General features: G+C 38.3%; 1 protein-coding gene across 3 annotated transcripts in view; it reads right to left on the bottom strand.

Moving 5' to 3' along the window:
- galnt1 (UDP-N-acetyl-alpha-D-galactosamine:polypeptide N-acetylgalactosaminyltransferase 1) overlaps nucleotides 1-19,910 on the bottom strand; it is a 120,786-nt gene that overhangs the window by 9,624 nt on the left and 91,252 nt on the right. For all 3 annotated transcript variants that reach the window (XM_046834029.1, XM_046834031.1, XM_046834032.1), the window contains 3 exons: nucleotides 10,460-10,667; nucleotides 7,006-7,176; nucleotides 4,260-4,377 (listed from right to left, as the gene is read on the bottom strand). In XM_046834029.1, the coding sequence (XP_046689985.1) occupies nucleotides 4,260-4,377; nucleotides 7,006-7,176; nucleotides 10,460-10,667 (497 nt within the window). The remainder of the gene's footprint in view (nucleotides 1-4,259; nucleotides 4,378-7,005; nucleotides 7,177-10,459; nucleotides 10,668-19,910) is intronic.

The following is a 19,910-nucleotide window of genomic DNA, read 5'->3' as shown; positions in this document are numbered from 1 at the left end:
GTGGTTTCTGTAGCTCGTAGTATCGGTTTAAGCAAAGAAATACATACAAATGTGATAGAAAGGTGTCCACAAACTTTTGGCCTACTGTTTTGACTACTGTACTGTCAGTACTTTAATTACAAAAAAAAAAAGAAAAGAAAGAAGAAATGAATAGACACGTCGCCTCATGACATTCGCTTACGCTTGCCTTAATCTGGACAGAAGATCTGTGCTTTCTTGCACATCTTTGCACTGGCAATCATCCTGCTGATGCAGTCAAATTTCTGCTCCAAGCAAGCAATTCATATTAGCAAATTAATTCAATGCATTGCACTCACGCCAGCTCGAAATAATGACAGCATGAGCACTCCATCATTATCCATCCATTATACATACATTCATTTCCTGAAACTTATTATGTTCTATTATAATACAGTCTTACTCAACAGTCCATTTTGATTGGCTGTAAGGCGTGTGTTTGAAAGCATTTACACGACGTTGGTGTAGGGACACTGGACAAAAGATGATTTATAATCATTTGATAGTCAACATGAACTATGAAATTTGGACATTTTCTACTATCAGGACCTAAGCAGCTAATTTCAAGGGTGCAGCAGGAGCATCATCAGACCTAATCAGCTCTATGGGCATGTTTTTTAAACATCCCATTTCACATTTAGTCCCCATTTGCTCTTATAATAACCTCTCCTTTTTTTCTGGAAGACATTGCACTAGATTTTGGACTGTATCAGGTACTGATGATGTAAGGGGAAGAGGCCTGGGGTGCAGTTACTTCCATTTCCATCCCAAAATTGTTCGGTATTTCGACTTGAGTTCTATAGCAGGCCACTCGAGATCTTTCATTCGATGCACTGTGCAAAGTCGCTTTGTCATGCGGGAACAGGTTTGAGTCTCCAAGTTCAAGTAAAGGGAAAAATGGTACGCCAACGCCTCCACTGTGTGCCTGCAACTTTGTGGTGACAGTTTGGGGAAGAACCATGTTTGCGTCACAATACTTTTGCACATATAGTGTATGTCGGTTTCACTCTGGCATGTAGCTGTCAAAAGATGAGAGGAAATCATATTTAGCTGGCCAACTGTTTGTTATACTTACTCTGTCTACAACCCGCTGTTATTTTCAGGCAAACGCCAAGGCAATGTTCGAAAATAATATAATAAAATTAATATAATAAAACCTAAATATTTACACTGTTTTGTGCAAAACATACCATGTTTTGTGCCAGTGTTCAAAACTATTTCACAAATTCTGATTTTATGAGATTCATCTGGATTATAATCAAAACAGCATTTATACTGCAAACCAATCTGCTCTAAAAGTCAATCCAAATCCATTGTTCGTCAGCAGATCTAAAAAAAAAAAAAAAAAAAAAAGAACAGCAGACTTTTAACCAGTTGCTCCAAGTTCTACATGTTGGTTGGATATTTCACACGCACAGTGCTGCAGATTCTCAATGACATTCACATGGTCTCGGTATACCATTTCAATTTAACCAGAAATGTTTTTCAGCTTTTGGACCACATTTTCAGCATTTGTTTTGCTAAAAGCTGACATTTCACCCAGGCTTTATTTTTTGTAAACATACAAATAGCAGGCTCTCTGGTCATATCCCCCTATTGTCCTTTAATTTCGACAAGATGCCCGGGCTCTGAGTATAAAAAGCGTCCCCAGAGCATGATGCTTCCACCACCACAATATTTCACTGTAGGTATGGTTTGATGTATGACCTGCATTTTCGCATCACTTTGAAACTTAAACCAATAAAGTGCCTTAATCTTAATTTTATTACACTAAACTCCACTGGGTCACTTTAGGGGTATCCTATGGCTTGTCTTGAGCATTTTTTTTTCAAGCCACCATAAATACGGCCCACAATAATGCACAGATCTTCAAATGGTTACCAGCTGCATCTTCACTTTACTTTAAACCCACTGAACTTTGTAACTCATTCAGAGTCACTGTTTCAACAGGCTTGTCCCTGAGTTTTGTTGGACAACCGTGTCTAGGTAGAGCTTGGGTAGTTTGATGGAGCTTCCAATTTTCCAGCAATGCATACTGGCACTACCAAACTTAATATATCATCACCTTATTGTCAGGTTATGAAGTTACATCACGTTATTTTTTACTGACATAGAACGCTCCTTTATTTTCCCTCCTTTTCTTCAGACTGACAGTCTCTTCAAAGGCAGGTCAATTGAGGTGGGTTTTGTTAAGCAACTAAAAGTTGTAAAAATGTTCACAGGTGAAGGCCAATTAGAAGCCAAAAGTGTCGTTGTTAGGACAAGAATTTTTTATCTGGCGCTTCTAATACCTGGGGAGATTAAATGCTTAAGCAAGCAGCATTTTTTCCACTTTTTGATTTTCTTTGAACTACTTTGCTGACCAATTATTAATTTCGTCTTTTAAGATTCACTGTAAGAAAGCATGAGCTTGCAATACAAATATTGACAGGAAGAAAATGTGCATCTGATCAATTCCTGTGGATCTGAATATTATTACGAAGCACTGAATTTGTTTTCTAAAAGAAGAGATGCCAGCGTATATATTATTATATATATATAAACCTAATTTTGTGTTTTGCTGCTGGTCAAAATTCCTTCGTGGGAAAAAATAAAATAAAAAATTGTGTTCTCCCAGACTGCCATGGGTATATTTACTGTAAACAACGGTATACAGCACGAGTCCCCAACCACTTGGCTGCGGACCACCATCATTTGACACAAAAAGAATAAAAACTTTTTTAATTAGTTTTTATCGACTTTTGTGGTCTGCCAGGTGTATACTTGTACATATAAGATTACAAAATTAAAGTCGTAGCAATACAAGAATAACATGGTAATATATATATATATATATATATATATATATATATATATATATATATATATATATATATATATATATATATAAAAAACCTACAGGCCGGGGTCTATTTCTTTGATCAACATCCTCATAGCATCTTGAGAAACAACATATCCTATTTGAATAACATGCAGATGTGACCACTGGTCGCCAATACAGACTGAACAAAGAAGCGAATTTCCTCAAAAATTAATTTTCATACAAAACCGCTGCAGTGTCCGTTCACCAATTATAAATTTCCTAATTGCTAAATCCTTAACTAAAGTAGGAATGAACCAAATCCTCCACAACCATTTTATGCAAACCTGTAAAACCTTTTTTTTTTGCAATTCTGTGACTTTTCTCAAAATATTACCACTTTATGTCATATGGCTATGTCTTTGTTCTTAAAATATTTTGACTTAATTCTCTTAATTTTGACATTATTTTCAAAATATTTCCACTTGATTCTCGTAATTTCGACTTTATTCTCCAAATATTTCGTCTTCATTCTCGTATTGCTTTAATCTTGTAATCTGAGATCATTAGTTTTTAATGTGGCACTAATACGCTGTTATACTCCAACACTTTTTTCAGTCGCCTTTTTTTCTATGCATCGAAAAATTAAGCTCCGACTGATTCTGCTTCATAGTGAGTTGAGTAACACTTTCATAATATGTGCAATAATAATTTAATCATATAATTATGTATACTAGCAATATAATATGCACGTTAATGCACATGAAGACCTTCCCGTCCTGATCCACGGTAGAACCGCACTGCATTAAACTGGTCGGTGATGCACAAAAGTTTGGAGACCACTGGGTTACAGCACAATCCTGGGTAGAATAAGCTGTATATATTGCGATAGCTAACTTATTGGAAAAGCCAGAAGGATTTTTCAACTTCCCTGCGTAATAAATCTGCGAGCTCATACAAGTCACTGATTAGAAGAAAATGCTAATGCACTGTTGATGGTTTTTATTAATGACTGCATTAGAATCCCTGATAAAAACGCAATTCTTTATACACCAGCAATGTGATATATTGTGAAAGAAATGTTACTCCTAAAGGGTGGGTATTACATTTGCACAAAACCATTTTCTCCCCCCGCACAAAGGTTTTCATTCACCTTACTAACATGCTTGCATGTGTGCGCTGCATCAGCTGTTTCTCACCCCTTTCAGTTTACTCTCCCGGATTTCTCCACAAGTTTGTTTCCTGCATGCTGCTTGTAGCACTCATGATACAGAATATAGAAGTTGATATATCGGTATTGCACCGTATTGGCCGGCTTGTACATTCCAATCTTAAAGCTTTAGATCAATTTCAGTAAATAGGAAATAGTGTCTTATAACCCTCTGTCCCAATAAAAATGTCTATCTGGTTTGTGTATATTGTGTAATATGCTGAAACAAACCCTGAAGGAGATCTCCAGGTTTTCTCCACCCCAGATGTCCATGCCAGCATCATACGTTCCGATCTCCTCAAAGTAATCTCTGTCTATGGAGAACAGTCCACCTGCCATTGTAGGAGTCCTGCACAGAAAACACACACACACAGAGAAATTCATCATCCCCTTTAGCTTATTGACCATTTTTATATAAGCACCAGTCCTTAAATGTTTCTCTCTCTCTCTCTCTCTCTCTCTCTCTCTCTCTCTCTCTGTCTCATAACAAATACATCATTAGGCAGAACGAGACGAGATCTTCCACCCTTCTACCTCACCATCTGTTATTGAACATCTATTTTCGAATGCTTGGCTCTCTGTAAACAAGCTTTCTTTCCACGGCCGCACAGCTCTTTCCTGTTTGCCCTTCGTTCGGCTTTCGGTCCACTTATTTTCCACTGGTGAGACCCTGTTGTTGTTCTCACTACTCTATGCTTGTTGTTATGTCGCTTTGTGTCGGCTATAAAAGTTAAGCTGCTGTGTTGTTCAGAAAGACACACTATGATAGTGAGTAAAGAGGGAAAAAAACAAGTGAAGTAAAAATAAGCGCCGGGCTGGACGTATTCTCAGAAAAGCCTACAAACGCCAACATCTCCATGGACATGTGCGCTTTAATTTTTTACTTTATTTGTCCTGAAATAGTCATAAAGGAGGTTAAGAATCAAAACGTGTCTAAACCTTCTTAATGACTATTTTTTAGGTCAAATTAGATTTTTTTTACTTTTTTCTTGTTCACAACTAGATCATCTTATGACAGAGGGATCCAATATCCATTATTTTACATGTCCAGAACACACACCTTTTAGAAGTAAATTAAGGTACCAATCTGTACGTTCCACCTGTTAATACCTTTATCTGAGTGTGTGCACCTGCACCATGTCTATAATGTGAACACTGACATCTCAACGCGGCAAATTCAGATTTCAAGTTCCAGCGGCCATCTGGAAAAATATCATTAACCAAATTCACTAACCGTCCATTTGCCAGTGGCATGTTGTTGTACAGTTTGAAATTGTACATCGGCTTCACTGGTGGAAGGGAATCGGTTTGCGGTATTTTTTTTAAAGGTTTCGATCTTTGGGATCACACCATAGAAAATGCACTTAAACAGTGACAATATATTGTTCACCTTCAGCACACTACTTGCCAAAAGATTCATTTTGTTTAAATGGAAGGACCCTCCTACTTACTTTCTATGGATTAAAGAAATCATGAAATATCTGACATTAGAAAAAGTAAGATACTCCCTACAGGGGTCTGTCCAAAAAATCTACAAGATTTGGCAACCCTATTTTGCATTTGTTAAAAAATGGAATTAGAAAACACAACCTCCAGCTATGTATATGACTTACTTGTTTTATTTATTTGTTTACTTCCATTTATTCTGCTGCTTGTGTATGTATAGTAGGTATATCCACATGTACAGTATCTCACAAAAGTAAGTACACCCCTCACATTTCAGCAACCATTTTAATACATCTTCTCAAGAGTCAATACTACAGAAATAAAAGTTGGATATATTTTGGAGTAGTCAATGTGCAGTTTGTATAGTAGTACAGATTTGAGAGAATTGTACTCGAAGCACCAAATTCTAACTGCTCCAATACAAGATAAACAAATTTGTTTGGTCCTGTCATGCAGACAAAAACATCAACATGATGAATAGGACATGTGATTTTGCGTGGTTACACAACGTCCAGCTGTTATCAATTAGGGTGTACTCACTTCTGTGCTGTTTCACAATAGCAGCTGTATGTTGAGTTATTTTCAGAGGACAGTAAATCTGTACTGCTATACAAACTGCACATTTACTACTCTAAAATATATCCAACTTTCATTTCTATTTTATTGTCCTAAATGGTGACTGAAAAGTGAGGGTTGTACTCACTTTGGTGAGATACTATATATACTTTTATGTGTATCTAGTTATTTATTTGACCAGAATTTAATCCCATCCATGTTAAAGGTCTGGTGACAGTATATTTTGTTAAAATATAACATTTTTAAACAATATTTGGTTATAAAAAATGTATATTTTTGAGCTAACCTTAAGCGTATAACTTCAAACCATTCGACTTACACGAGGCAAGACGATGTGGATTTGCGCATTACTGACACCTTAATGCTGACATAGGACATTCTGAAAGTTTAAAATCCAGGGCCCTCAAATCTACAAGAGCAAAATTGAACAAACAGGAAGAGCTGAAAACGGCCAATCAAACCGCACATCTGTGTAACTAGCTTTCCAGATGTTGACACACTGATATCTGACTCCCACATGCTGCACTGCTCCACTATATGACATTCTATAATGAGTATAATCTGTTTCTTTGAATGAATAACAATGATTAATTCATATGATGCAGTCAGAGGAACAAATTTAACAAACTACTAATAGAGACTAAACGCTATTAATAAAAATACACACATATTTCAGTTCTCAAATACCGCCCACTTTCTATTGGACATGCAGTAATGTAGGGGTATGTGTGTGTGTGTGTGTGTGTGTGTGTGTGTGTGTGTGTTTGTGTGTGTTTGTGTGTGATTAAGATTTTAGACTTAAAATCGGAGGATAGTGAGTTTAATTCCCAGCACCGCCAAGCTCCCACTCATTGGCCCTTGAGCAAGGCCCTTAACACCGACCTGCTCAGTTGAATAAAAGGGATAATTTAAATTACTGAATGCCAATGTACATTTCAATTGGAATGTAAGTTACCTAACAGGCAGAGTTCTGTCTCCTTTTCTGCGGTCCATCTCCCTCTGAGGAACCGGGTACCAGCGGAAGTTCAGTTTCCAGTTGAATCCTCCGTATGTCATATCCGAGCCTGCCATGTACTCAAACGTGTCGTCACTGATCACGTCGATGATGGGGCACACCACCGTTCGTCTGTGATACACACACACAAAAAAAAAAAAAATAGATTCATGTCATACATCGTTGCTGTTACATTCTTAACCCTGATTGGTCAGAAGGTGTTTATGTGAAGCACATTCCAGCTGCAAGAAAACAACATGTCTACATCAACGCACTCACTCTAATACGTTATCATTTATACACACACACACACAAAAAAGGGTAATCATTTATATGGGGCAGTTCAGCCATTATGGAAGGAGTCTCCAATTTCAGTGCATGAAATGTGTCACTACTCCTTCATGTTTTCAGTCACAGGAACGTCCACTTTGGATTTTACCAGCAAGACGGCAACTGCATCTTATATGTTTTTCGTCTCCACGATACAGACAAAAGTTTGTGGACAACTGACTATAAGATGCATGTGTGCTTTTTATACATCCCGTTCCACATTTAGTCACCATTTGCCGTTAGAATATCCTAACGAGCTCATAGCTCATATTCGTTAGAATATCCTTCGCTCTTCTCGGTAGATGTTCCACATGATTTTTCGAGATTTGTGCTCAATCAGCCACAAACTCATGAAGTACAGATGTAGGGTGAGGAAACCTGAAGTGTAGTCAGCGTTTCAATTAATCCTGAAGGTTTCAATATGGTTGAGGTCAGAGATCTATAGCAGACCACTCAGAAATTCCAGTCCAAACCATGTAAAGAAAATCTTTATGGAACTGGCTTTGTGCATAAGGGCACTATCATGCTGGAACAGGTTTGGGTCTCCTAGTGAAGTGAAAATGTAATACTACCACCTCCAAAGATCCTATATGATTGTCCACCTCCAACTTTGTGGGTACAATTTGGGGAAGAACCACATATGGGTGAAGAAGTCAGGTAAATCTCACAATACAACCATTTTTCAAAATAAAAATTAATCAACATGTGACCAGTCAGAATTGAGAATTTGACAGCATTGTGGTATAACACATTGTTTTTTTTAATGTGGTGAATAAAGTGATGGATCATATGTTTTTATTTATGTGGTGGTGTTTTTTTTTTAATTTTATTTATTTATTCAGATTTAATGCTTTTTTGCATCAAACTTCTTAAGGGTATAATTTAAAAGCTCGACTCAGTGAATGTGGTTGATGACTGGCATTTCACAAATTCATCCATTTTCAAAACAGAAAGCATGTCTTTATGTAGCTGGTTTTGTGTAAAGGGGCATTGCCATGATGAAACAGGTTTGACTCTCCTAGTTCAAGTGGAGGGGAATTTTTTGTACTGCATATATATATATATATATATATATATATATATATATATATATATATATATATATATATATATATATATATATATATATATATGTTTTGCCTAGCAAATCACTGTGGAAAAAGATAAATAAAACAAAAGCAACAGTGCATTTACTGCCTGTCGCTCTGCATCACACCCTTTTTTCAAAAACGGCATGTTTAATTCGTTACTTATTACTCAGCATCAAGTAAAGTTGAACATTTCCGAAAGTTATAAATCACACACACACACATATTTGATTCTGTGCATTCAGCATCTGGATCATTTAGTAATGATCCCTTCACAACAGCCAGGAGGCAAAAAATACAGAGAATTAAAGAGATTTTTCACTCACTACATACAGAGCCTTAGAGCACAACCAGACGAGCTGGGTACACGTGTGTACACACACACACACACACACACACACACACACACACACACACACACACACACACACACACACACTATGAGCTTGTGCCAAAACATCATGTAATTAACTAGTACAAAAGAATAAAAAATAAATGCTGACTCAACTAAGAGCTATCGATCTCTCTTCTGGCAGCTGGGAATGAAAGCTACAATTGGCTTCTCACTGTGTGTGTGTGTGTGTGTGTGTGTGTGTGTAAGTGAGTGGGTGCAATAATCAACAGCAACAAACTGGTATTGTTTTAATGCTCTGCACATAGTGACAGACAAATCACTCTAATTAATTGTATTGCCTGCCCAAGGTGGTGTGTGTAATGTGAACGCACTGTGTGTATACGCATTTCAAAAACAATCTCAGCCTGAAGTATCAGGACACTTGACTTTTCCAGTCATATGTGGTTCTTCTCCAAACTGTACAAAATGTAGGCACACAATAGGACGTCTTTAGATGCCGTAGCATGCAACTTTTTCTTCACTTGAACTAGGAGACCTCGAACCTTCTTTACCTACACAGGTACATCAAGTGCATCAGGACCTGACTTTGTGTCTGAATGAGCAGAAATCTCCACAAACGCACTCCAAAATCTAGTGGAACATCTACCCAGCAGAATGGAGGTTTTTATAACAGCAAATGAAAACTAAATGTGGAATGAGATATTTTTTTATATTTTCTCACTCAATCACACTCTAACTCAACACTCACTCACTCAATCATACTCTCACTCATTCACCCAATCACACTCTCACTCACTCATTCACCCAATCACTCTCACTCACTCATTCACCCAATCACACTCTAACTCAAACACTTATTCACCCAATCACTCTCATTCACTTATTCACCCAATCACTCTCATTCACTTATTCACCCAATCACACTCTCACTCACTCACTCATTCACCCAATCACACTCTAACTCAAACACTCATTCACCCAATCACTCTCATTCACTTATTCACCCAATCACACTCTCACTCACTCATTCACCCAATCACACTCTAACTTAAACACTCATTCACCCAATCACTCTCATTCACTTATTCACCCAATCACACTCTCATTCACTTATTCACCCAATCACACTCTCACTCAATCATTCACCCAATCACACTCTAACTTAAACACTCATTCACCCAATCACTCACATTCACTTATTCACCCAATCACACTCTCACTCACTCATTCACCCAATCACACTCTCACTCACTCATTCACCCAATCACACTCTAACTCAACACTCACTCACTCAATCATACTCTCACTCATTCACCCAATCATACTCAATCACAGTCACTTAATCACATTCTCATTCAATCACACATTCACACGCATATATTTAATAAGTAACTCACACATTTACTCACAAACACCTTGCTTTAGCTTTACACTCTCAAGCTGATCAAACGTAAACGTGTTGTCAGGCCTGATACAATTCCTATCAGCCACACAGCACACTTTTTCACTCCAGTGTTAAGTTACGGTTTTACAGTTGACTCTCAGATCAGAAACATTTCCCTGTTGTGTCTTGTCAGAGATTAGCATGTGTTCCTATCCCAGTCTGACAGTGTTGCAGTGTGGGAGTTGAGGTTGTGCTTACTTGTCAAGTTTGATGCGAGCCAGCAGCGGCTCCAGCCAGCCCACGGTGCACTCGCAGTGCGCGTCCAGGAAGGTGATGACCTGGCCTGTGGAGAGCGACGCCCCTTTAAGACGAGCGCGAATCAGACCAGAGCGCTGCTCCATCCGCACAATCCGCACCGGCACCTCCAACGTCCGCACGTACTGCTCCAAATGCCTCTTCAGAAAATCTGTTTTCACATGGAAACACACACACAAACACAGAGAGACAATTAACTTCAAACTGCATTTATGCTTTCAAAAAGCTCATTCATGCCACTGCCAACGAAATCTGGGTCTGGACTGCTTTGGCAGTATAAGGGGGACCAACACAATATTAGGCCAGTGGTCATAATGTTATGCCAGGTAAAAAAAAAAAAAAAAAAAAAATATGATACGCTATTGTTTAGTTTGTGAGCACTGGTACAATATATATATATATATATATATATATGATGCAGTATGATGCATTTTTTAAATGATGAAAGTAAGTAAGTAAGTAAGAAAGAAAGAAAGAAATCTAAGCACGGATTCTGATTAATTTAAACAGCTCCTGGTAGTATACCTTGGACTGAATATACTGCGGACTGAAAACCTGTATTTAGGTAATAGTGGGCTTTGAAGAAAGGCTGTCTTTAAGTTGTCACTCAGTAAACAAGCTTTGCCCTTCAAGTGCCCTTCAGGGCAACAAACGAAATGCCTTTTAACTTTCTGAGCTTAAAAAAAAAAAAAGAAAACACCCAGACTGCATGTAATCATCACTGTGCAGGACAAACAGGCCAGAATGAGGGGGAGTGTGACGAAGAAAAAAAACATTTCTGTTCATCTACTTGCTATGGGCGAGGAAACAGACTGTTATATCCCACTGCGTGGTGGAGGGGGGACGGGGCTGAATGACACCTGAAAGTCACAGTGGGATGAACACACTGTGTGTTTACATAAGTCTCCAGTTTATTCTATGATACTACAGAAATGAACAGAAAACAGAAAGAAAAAAAAAACGTTTTGCATTATGATAGCTCATGCAACATGATGTATTTTATACACCCGCACACACACACACACACACACACACACACACACACACACACACACACAGACACACACACACATTCCATACCATCCTTGTGATAACCTTCCACTGACATTATTATTAATCTACCTAATTAACTCTATGGATGACTTGAATCTCGTCCTAACCTTGGAAACAAACAAACAAACAAACAAACAAGACATTTGACTTGTTATTAATTAATTATTTAATTTACATTTATCTTATTTATTGCAGTTTTTGTATTTAAAGATGTAAAAAAATTTTAGGTTTCCTCATAGGTACATAAGCAATGTGACATTTAAGTCTTAGCAAGATATTAAAGCATTCTTTTTCTTACACACACACACACACACCCACACCCACACACACACACACCAGGTTTAAGAAAACAGTCCAATAGTAACTCGCAGGTCTGCAAATACTTTCTATTTCAGGACATGGGCATGTAAACATATACCAACACACACACACACACACACACACACACACACACACACACACACACACACACACACACACACACACACACACACTGACTTTCCTGTGCTCTTTGAAAAGCAGTAATGAGAAAAAGAAAGGTTAAAGCTACACAAAGATCAATATTTGCCTTCCCCATATAAACACTCATTTTGATAACAGCGTATGAGAGCCAGAGAGAGAGAGAGAGAGAGAGAGAGAGAGAGATTATATGTCCTTCGTGCGGTGGCCGGATTGTAGGACAGCTATTGTCAAGAGAACAGAGAATGTCTTACAGGCGGCCTTGAGAGAAACGAATGTGCGAGAGAAGAATCAGGAGTGAAGGTTTGCTAGCACAGAGAGCAGGAACGCTCTAAAACAATGAGGTATGCGGTGTCACTTTTTTTCCCCCAAGTCTGGTCCATGGATGACCGCATCTCGATTCAATGACTAGTTCCTCTCTTTGTCATGGTGAGGATGCGTGTGAAAACAGTAGATGTCGTGCGAGTTGGAAGGACAGTGCTGAAAAACACTGCATGTTGGTTTGCTCCACATGAACACAGTATACTGCAATATAAACTTGTACAGGATGCAGAACACTTCTTATTACAGAAAACAAACCGATTTCACTATAAACAGATTGCTGGAATGCTCATCTGTACTCTATGAGATGCAGATTGTCTGTCTCTCAGTTTTTTTTTGTTTTTTTTTATCACAAAAGTGAGAAGTAAAACACTCTACTCAACACCAACATGTACATCATCATAAATGAACAAAAGTATTGGGACACCTGACTTTTTCAGCCATATGTGATTCTTTCCACAAACTTTTACCACAATTGTTTACGATGAACAATTGTTTACCTGTGTGCAAAGTGAGCTCTATAAACATATGGTTTACATGGGCTGGAGTGGAAGAGCTTAAGTGGTCTGCTATAGAGCTTTGTCCTCAGCACTATTGAACATCTTTCGGATGAATTGGAACACTGACTGCACCCCAGGTCCACTCACTCTACACCAGTACCTGACTTGTACCCTTGTAGCTGAATAAGCACAGATCTCCACAAGCACACTCCCAAATCTCGTGGATCACTCATGGCGCTTAAACATAAGCCTCATTGTCTTCTGTTCACTTGACTGATCTCTGTCCAGGCCAACGTCGCCGACAATATAACACTTTGCAACTGAGGCATTTTTCCATCATTTTTTATTGAAATATATGATTGCAAAATTCAGTTTTTTTGTTGTTGTTTAATGGTAATCTTACGCACTATACATGTCTATATATGGTCTAAACTTTTTTAAAAACACACAGCTGTAGGTCTGCTGTAACCAATTCATGTTTATACTATAGGACACACAGGCTGTCTCTGCGTATGCCATAACCCATCTGTTTTTATTACAGCCTTGCTCTCGTTCTTCTGATACTCCAGTCATCTGTTACATCTGTTGAAACGGCAGTATTTTGATTTACAGCATAAAAGCAGACATTGACGGCATTTAAGAATCAGGTTGCCTTTGTTTATGTACTTTGAGTGTCCATGGCCCCTTTTAAAAGTTTACGTTGAAGACTTTTGGGTTTGAGAACAAAAGATGAACAAGAAACGATCAGGATTTTAGCTTCCAGTTCCTGATGTTTTTGATATGTAGCATCATATGAAATGCACTAAATAGACTTCAGATCATGGACACCTGAGTATTAGAGTCATATAGGGATAAAAACACATTTCAATTTGTGTTCTAGAATTTTTACATTCTGTAAAGCTGCTTCAAGTCCATTGTGAAAAGTGCTATAGAAATACATTTGAATTGAATACGTTTTGTGAACATCCTATTGGCTGCTACAATAACTTCCACTTTTCGGGGAAGCTGTTCCAGAGGTTTGTGTTTATACAGGCACAAGAGTGTTAGTAAAGTCAGGTATTGATGTAGGTGAGGTGAGGAGGCCTGGGGTGTGTTCAAATGTTCTGTAAAGTTAAGGTCAGAGCTCTAGCAGGCCACTCAAGATCTTCCCATGTAAACCATATCTTTATCAGATTTGTCATGATGAAACAAGTTTTGGTCTTCTAGGTCAAGTAAAAATTTCATGCTACTGCATCCAAAGAAACTCTTGAAACAATTGTGTGCCTCCAAATTTGTAGTAACAATTTGGAGAAGAACCACATATGGCTTGACAGTCAGATGTCCCAATACTTTTGTCCATAAAGTGAACCATAGGGTATTTAGGATATACAGATAATTCTCTGATCTTCATGTTGGTTCATACTCCTCAAACTGAACCCAGGGCTCAGACCTAGAGAAGAATACGGGGCTGAAATGAACGCTAAATTGCTCATAATCATTTAATCGCGTACCCAAATATTTTCCAACGATAACAAAACAAAATAACTTGCCGTTTCAATACATTTGAAATAGGAACATGCACATCCAAATGTCACCTCCTGACGCTGTTGGTGTATGTGCTGCTTTCAGGTGGCTATGCGACTCTTTTAAAATGACTGCAGGCCTCTTTTCCCTTCCTTCTCATTATTCTCAGAGTGTGTTGTGTCGAGCATCAATCTGGGGATGATTAGATGTGGTTTCGTAAACTTTCCACTTACAAAATAAACAAAGCAATTGGGATGTTTAACATCCTTGTTTTTCTTTCCCTTTAAAGCTTTTTTTTTTTTTGGTTCGAGAGTTGCTTCTGAGAACTTTACGAAGCTACTTCACCTTCACCGTGATCTCTGTGGGAAGGCTTTTATAACGAGGTCTTTTATAATCGCACCGGCTGCAATTTGCATGAGAACATTCAGGTCTGGAGTTCACACAAAATAAATAAAAATCTCCTGATCATGTTTGTGTTATGAACGTATTATTTATGATCACAAATCATTTTTGTTTTGTTGCTTAAGTCACTTTGGTATACAGAACAAACCAATTTATAGGGAATGATCTATAAGTTTTACATTTAGGAAACTTTGATTACGTAAAAGTGCTAAACAAATAAAGCAAATTAAACCAGTGAATTTATATTATTATTAGTATTAGTATTTGTAGTAGCAGTAGTAGCAATAGTACTTGTAGTAATAGTAGTAAAAGTGTATTAGTTGTAGTAATAATACTTGTAGGAGTAGCAGCAGCAAATGAGTAGTAAATGAGTAGTAATAGTACTTGTAGTAGTAGCAGAAGGAGATGTTGTGATAGTAGTAGCAGTAGTAGTAAATGAGTAGTAATAGTACTTGTAGAACTTGTAGTAATAGTACTTGTAGTAATAGTAGTAGTAGTAATAGTACTTGCAGTAGTAGTAATAGTAGTAGTAGTACTTGTAGTAGTAGCAGATGTTGTGATAGTAGTAGTAGTAGTAATAGTAGTAGTAATAGTACTTGTAGTAGTAGCAGATGTTGTGATAGTAGTAGTAATAGTAGTAGTAGTAGTAATAGTACTTGTAGTAGTAGCAGATGTTGTGATAGTAGTAGTAGTAATAGTAGTAGTAGTAGTAGTAGTAGTAATAGTACTTGTAGTAGTAATAGTACTTGTAGTAGTAGCAGTAGCAGATGTTGTGATAGTAGTAGTAATAGTAGTAGTAGTAGTAGTAATAGTACTTGTAGTAGTAGCAGATGTTGTGATAGTAGTAGTAGTTATAGTACTTGTAGTAGTAATAGTACTTGTAGTAGTAGCAGTAGCAGATGTTGTGATAGTAGTAGTGGTTATAGTGCTTGTAGTAGTAATGGTACTAGTAGTAGTAGTAGCAGTAGCGGATGTTGTGATAGTAGTAGCAGTAGTAGTAAATGAGTAGTAATAGTACTCGTAGTAGTAGTAAAAGTAGTAATAGTACTTGTAGTAGTAGCAGTAGCAGATGTGATAGTAGAGAAGTAGTAAATGAGTAGTAATAGTACTAGTAGTAGTAGTAGTAATAGTAGTAGTAGTAATAGTACTTGTAGCAGTAGCAGTAGCAGATGTGATAGTAGTAGCAGAAGTAGTAAACAAGTAGTAATAGTACTCGTAGTAGTAGTAGTAAAAGTAGTAGTAATAGTAGCAGCAGCAGTAATAGAGTTTGTAGAAATAGTAGAACTAGTAAAAATATATTAGTAGTAGTAATAATACTTGTAGGAGTGGCAGCAGCAGCAGTAGCGATAGTAGAAGCAGTGGTAGAAAAATTAGTAGTAATAATACTTGCAGTAGCAGTAAAATGAATAGCAGTAGTACTTGACATAGTGCTGGTAATAGCAGTAGCATTAGTGATAGTGATTGTAGAAATAGTAGTGGTAGAACTAATAATAGTGGTAGTAGTTATAATAGTACTTGTAGTACTGGTAGTAGCATTAAGAGCAGTTGTAGTAGTAGCAGTAAAAGTACTAGTAGTAGTACTTACACTAGCATTAAAATGAGCAGTTGAATTTGTATTAGTAGTAGTAACACTAGCAGCATTTGCAGTAGTAGTCAAATGAGTACTAAAATTACTTTTAGTAGTAGCAGCAGCAGTAAAATGAGTGGTAGTAGTAAAACGTTCTAGTAGTACTGGTGGTAGCGTTTGTAGAAGCTGTAGCTAGTAGAAGTATTAGTACTTGTTGTAAAGGTAATAGTAGTAGCAGCAGCAGTAAAATGAGCTGTAGCTAGTAGTAGTATTAGTACTTGTAGTAAAAGTAATAGTAGTAGCAGCAGTAGTGGTGCTTGCAGCACTTGTAGTGTAGTATTAGCTCTAATTACATAATAAACTTTTCAATGTTTCATAATGTTTTCCTTCTAACCTTTGTTTGTTTATGATCCAGTCAGAATGATACCAATAAACATTAAACATTTCAAACAAGTATTATAGCTTTAAAACGAGCCACTGCATTTCCCCGGTTTGTTCTGTGCGACCTGGGCGTGTTCATCTCCAATTCGTTTCCTATGCTCATAAGCGGAATGTTCTCCTGATGACCGAGTGGGATTCCCTGTGCCACACACTGAGCAGGGTTAAAGCGCTCGTCCTCGTCTAATTACTCGACGGTGGATGGTGTGCTCACAAGTGCAAAGCTGAAGTGCTTAAGGAAAAAATGTGGGAGGCGGCCTCGGAGGTAATAACTGTTCTGGCATGCTCTGTGTGTGGAAGTGTGTCCGTGGCCCTGGGTCAGTACGCTGTCAGCTGTGTAGACTCCCTGCAGGATGTGATGTGCGTGAGTGATGTAAGGTCGTAAGGGATCATGGATAGAGTGTGTCCAGGAATGGTGGCTGTGTTATCTGTGAGCCGAGGAATCATAGATGCACAGAGAGATGCTGGGATTTTCCATTTTACAGAAGAAGACGGCAGCTTCTTACAGAAAGAGAATATGATCAAATGAAAGTGGTGGGTCCAGTTATTATTACAGGAACACTGGATATGAAACAGGCATACACCCTGGTTTATAAAGAGACATCACACACACACACATTTGCATGTTTTAGAATTTGTAATAAGCCAATCCACCTGCTAGCTTGTTATTGGCAGGCAGAAGAAAACTGGAGTACTTGGAAGAAAAAAAGTCCTTTGACAGTAACGTGGTTGCTGGTGCCAGACAGGCTGGTTTGAGAATTTCGGAGATTGCTGACTTTTTTCAGACTTTCACACACAATAGCCTCTAGAGTTTACACAGAATAGTGTATGGGAAAAAAAAAACCAGCACGAGCAACAGTTCTGTGGGTAAAAACCTTTACAGAGGCCAGAAGAAAATGGCTAGATTGCTTTGAGCCAATAGGAAGTTTATGACAACCTCAAATAACCGTTCGTTACACCCTTGGTAAACAGAAAAGCATCTCTGGACGCACAACACATTAAACCTTGATGTGCGTGGACAAGAGCGGAAGATTGTCGCTCTGGATAACGATGTCTGATAAATGCCATAAATGTAAAGACTACATCAGATTTCAGTCTCGTCAGACAAAAACAGGAATCTGACATACAACAAAAGAGTGCAATTAATTTGAGTAACTGGAGCCTTTCTGTCAGTTTGAACCAGTTTGTATGAACTCTAGAAATTCTTGTGTGTTAAATCCCAGTAGATCAGCAGGCTCACTTAAACCAGGCCGTCTTATGGCAATAACTATGCCACGGCCACAGTCACCAAAATCCCATTCCATTCTGATGATAAATGAAGCTCTTGACCTGTAGCTGCAGGACTTTCTATGCTCTTACAATATACATCAACCATCTGTCACATGATTGGCTGAAAGGATAACTGCATAAATGAGCAGGGGTACAGGTTTATTTTTATTAAAGCATTGCCCTTTCCCATGACATTCCAATTCGCCACTGAGATGACATTGAAAATAAAGGTAATATATACACTATATTGCCAAAGGTATTGGGTCTCCTGGTCATAAGTATGGTATGTGTTTTTTTAACATTAAATTCCACATTTAGTCCCAATTTGCTCTTAAAATTCCCTCCCACTCTTTTGGGAAGATGCTCCACTAGATTTTTTAGTGAGCTTATGGATATTTGTGTTCATCAGCCACAAGGGTATTAGGAAAGGCAGTTACTGATGTAGGTGAGGAGACCTGGGGTGCAGTCAGCATTCCAATTCATCCCAAAGGTGTTCAGTAGGGATGAGATCAAAGCTCTATAGCAGGCCACTCAAGATCTTCCAAAGCATGTCTTCAAGATGCTCACTTTGTGCACAGGGGCATCACCATGCTGGAACAGGTTTTGGGTTTTCAAGTTCAAGTAAATGCAAAATTGTATTATAACGCAGCAGCCCCAAACCTTTTTTGCGCCACAGACCGCTTTAATGTCGGACAATATATTCACGGACTGGCCTTTAAGGTGTGGTGGATAAATACAACAAAATAAAAGGATAGGAGCAGCATGAAAACTGGTATTTTCTAAATATAATAATTAAAAACGTGAATCCACCGTGTTGTGTTTTGTTCATTTTGCTCACTTGGGGGTTTGAATTTAGCGGTAAATGTATTATGTGTAACTGGCCGGAGCAGCCCCTTTAAGAAGGTCGCGGATGGAGGTAGGACATGGGACCGATGACATGACATGCATCAAGAGTGAGTCATAGACAGATGTGGCATAGAGAATCTGGTAATTTTCCAAAATGAAACGAAAATAATGTAAATTATGTATTCCAGTGCGGCCCGGTACCAATTTCCCAGGGGGATGGGAAACACTGTTATAGCGCATCCAAAGGGGTCCTATAGAATTGAGTGCCTCCAGCTTTGTGGTGACAGTTTGGAAAAGAACCACATATAGCAGGAAAGGTCAGGTGACCCAATACTTTTGTCAATATAGTGTAGCAAGAACAGTCCATGCTTTCGTTGTCTTTTAATGTTTGGGGAGAAGGTCCAGGAAGAACTGGATTATAACTAGAGGACATTCAGTATATTACATACACAGGCAGTAGCCTTTTTGACTTCTAATTCTCTTGCTGTCTTTGGACCTACTGTGTGTGTGTGTGAGAGTGTTTTTTATGTATGCGGGTGAGAGATGAAATTTGACGTAAATGCTCATTATGCCAGCAGATCCCCTCAATCAAATCTAATTACAGGCCAGAGTTCAAGAGAACAACGGGAAGACGAGCAATGACCACCCACACGCAGTTCAGCCCCTCTCTCTCTCTCTCTCTCTATTATGTCTCCTTTTCTCTCTCTCTCTTTGTGTTGTCGCTGCCAGTCTGATCTTACACCTGTCTCCCTTTCTTTCTCTCTCAATTGGTCTCTTTGTCTGTCTGCCTTTCTGATGTGTATTTTCATTATTTGTGGATGTATATGTCTCTCACACGCTTTTGTGTCTTTTTTCTGCCTGTCTATCGTTTCAGTTCTGTACCAGTCTTTCTGTCCTTCCTTCTCTCTCTCTCTCTCTCTCTATTTCTCTCTCTCTCTTATCTAAACTCCAGCTTTGACGTTAACACTCCATGGGTCACCAGCCATCTTTTTCCTCCAGATGTAGGCCTTGTTCCACACACACACACACACACACA

This window comes from Silurus meridionalis, chromosome 21 (assembly GCF_014805685.1).
Source record: "Silurus meridionalis isolate SWU-2019-XX chromosome 21, ASM1480568v1, whole genome shotgun sequence".
NCBI classification, from domain to species: Eukaryota; Metazoa; Chordata; class Actinopteri; order Siluriformes; family Siluridae; genus Silurus; species Silurus meridionalis.
Note: the sequence above shows the minus strand (reverse complement) of the source record. Positions and strands in the feature narration are given on the sequence as shown.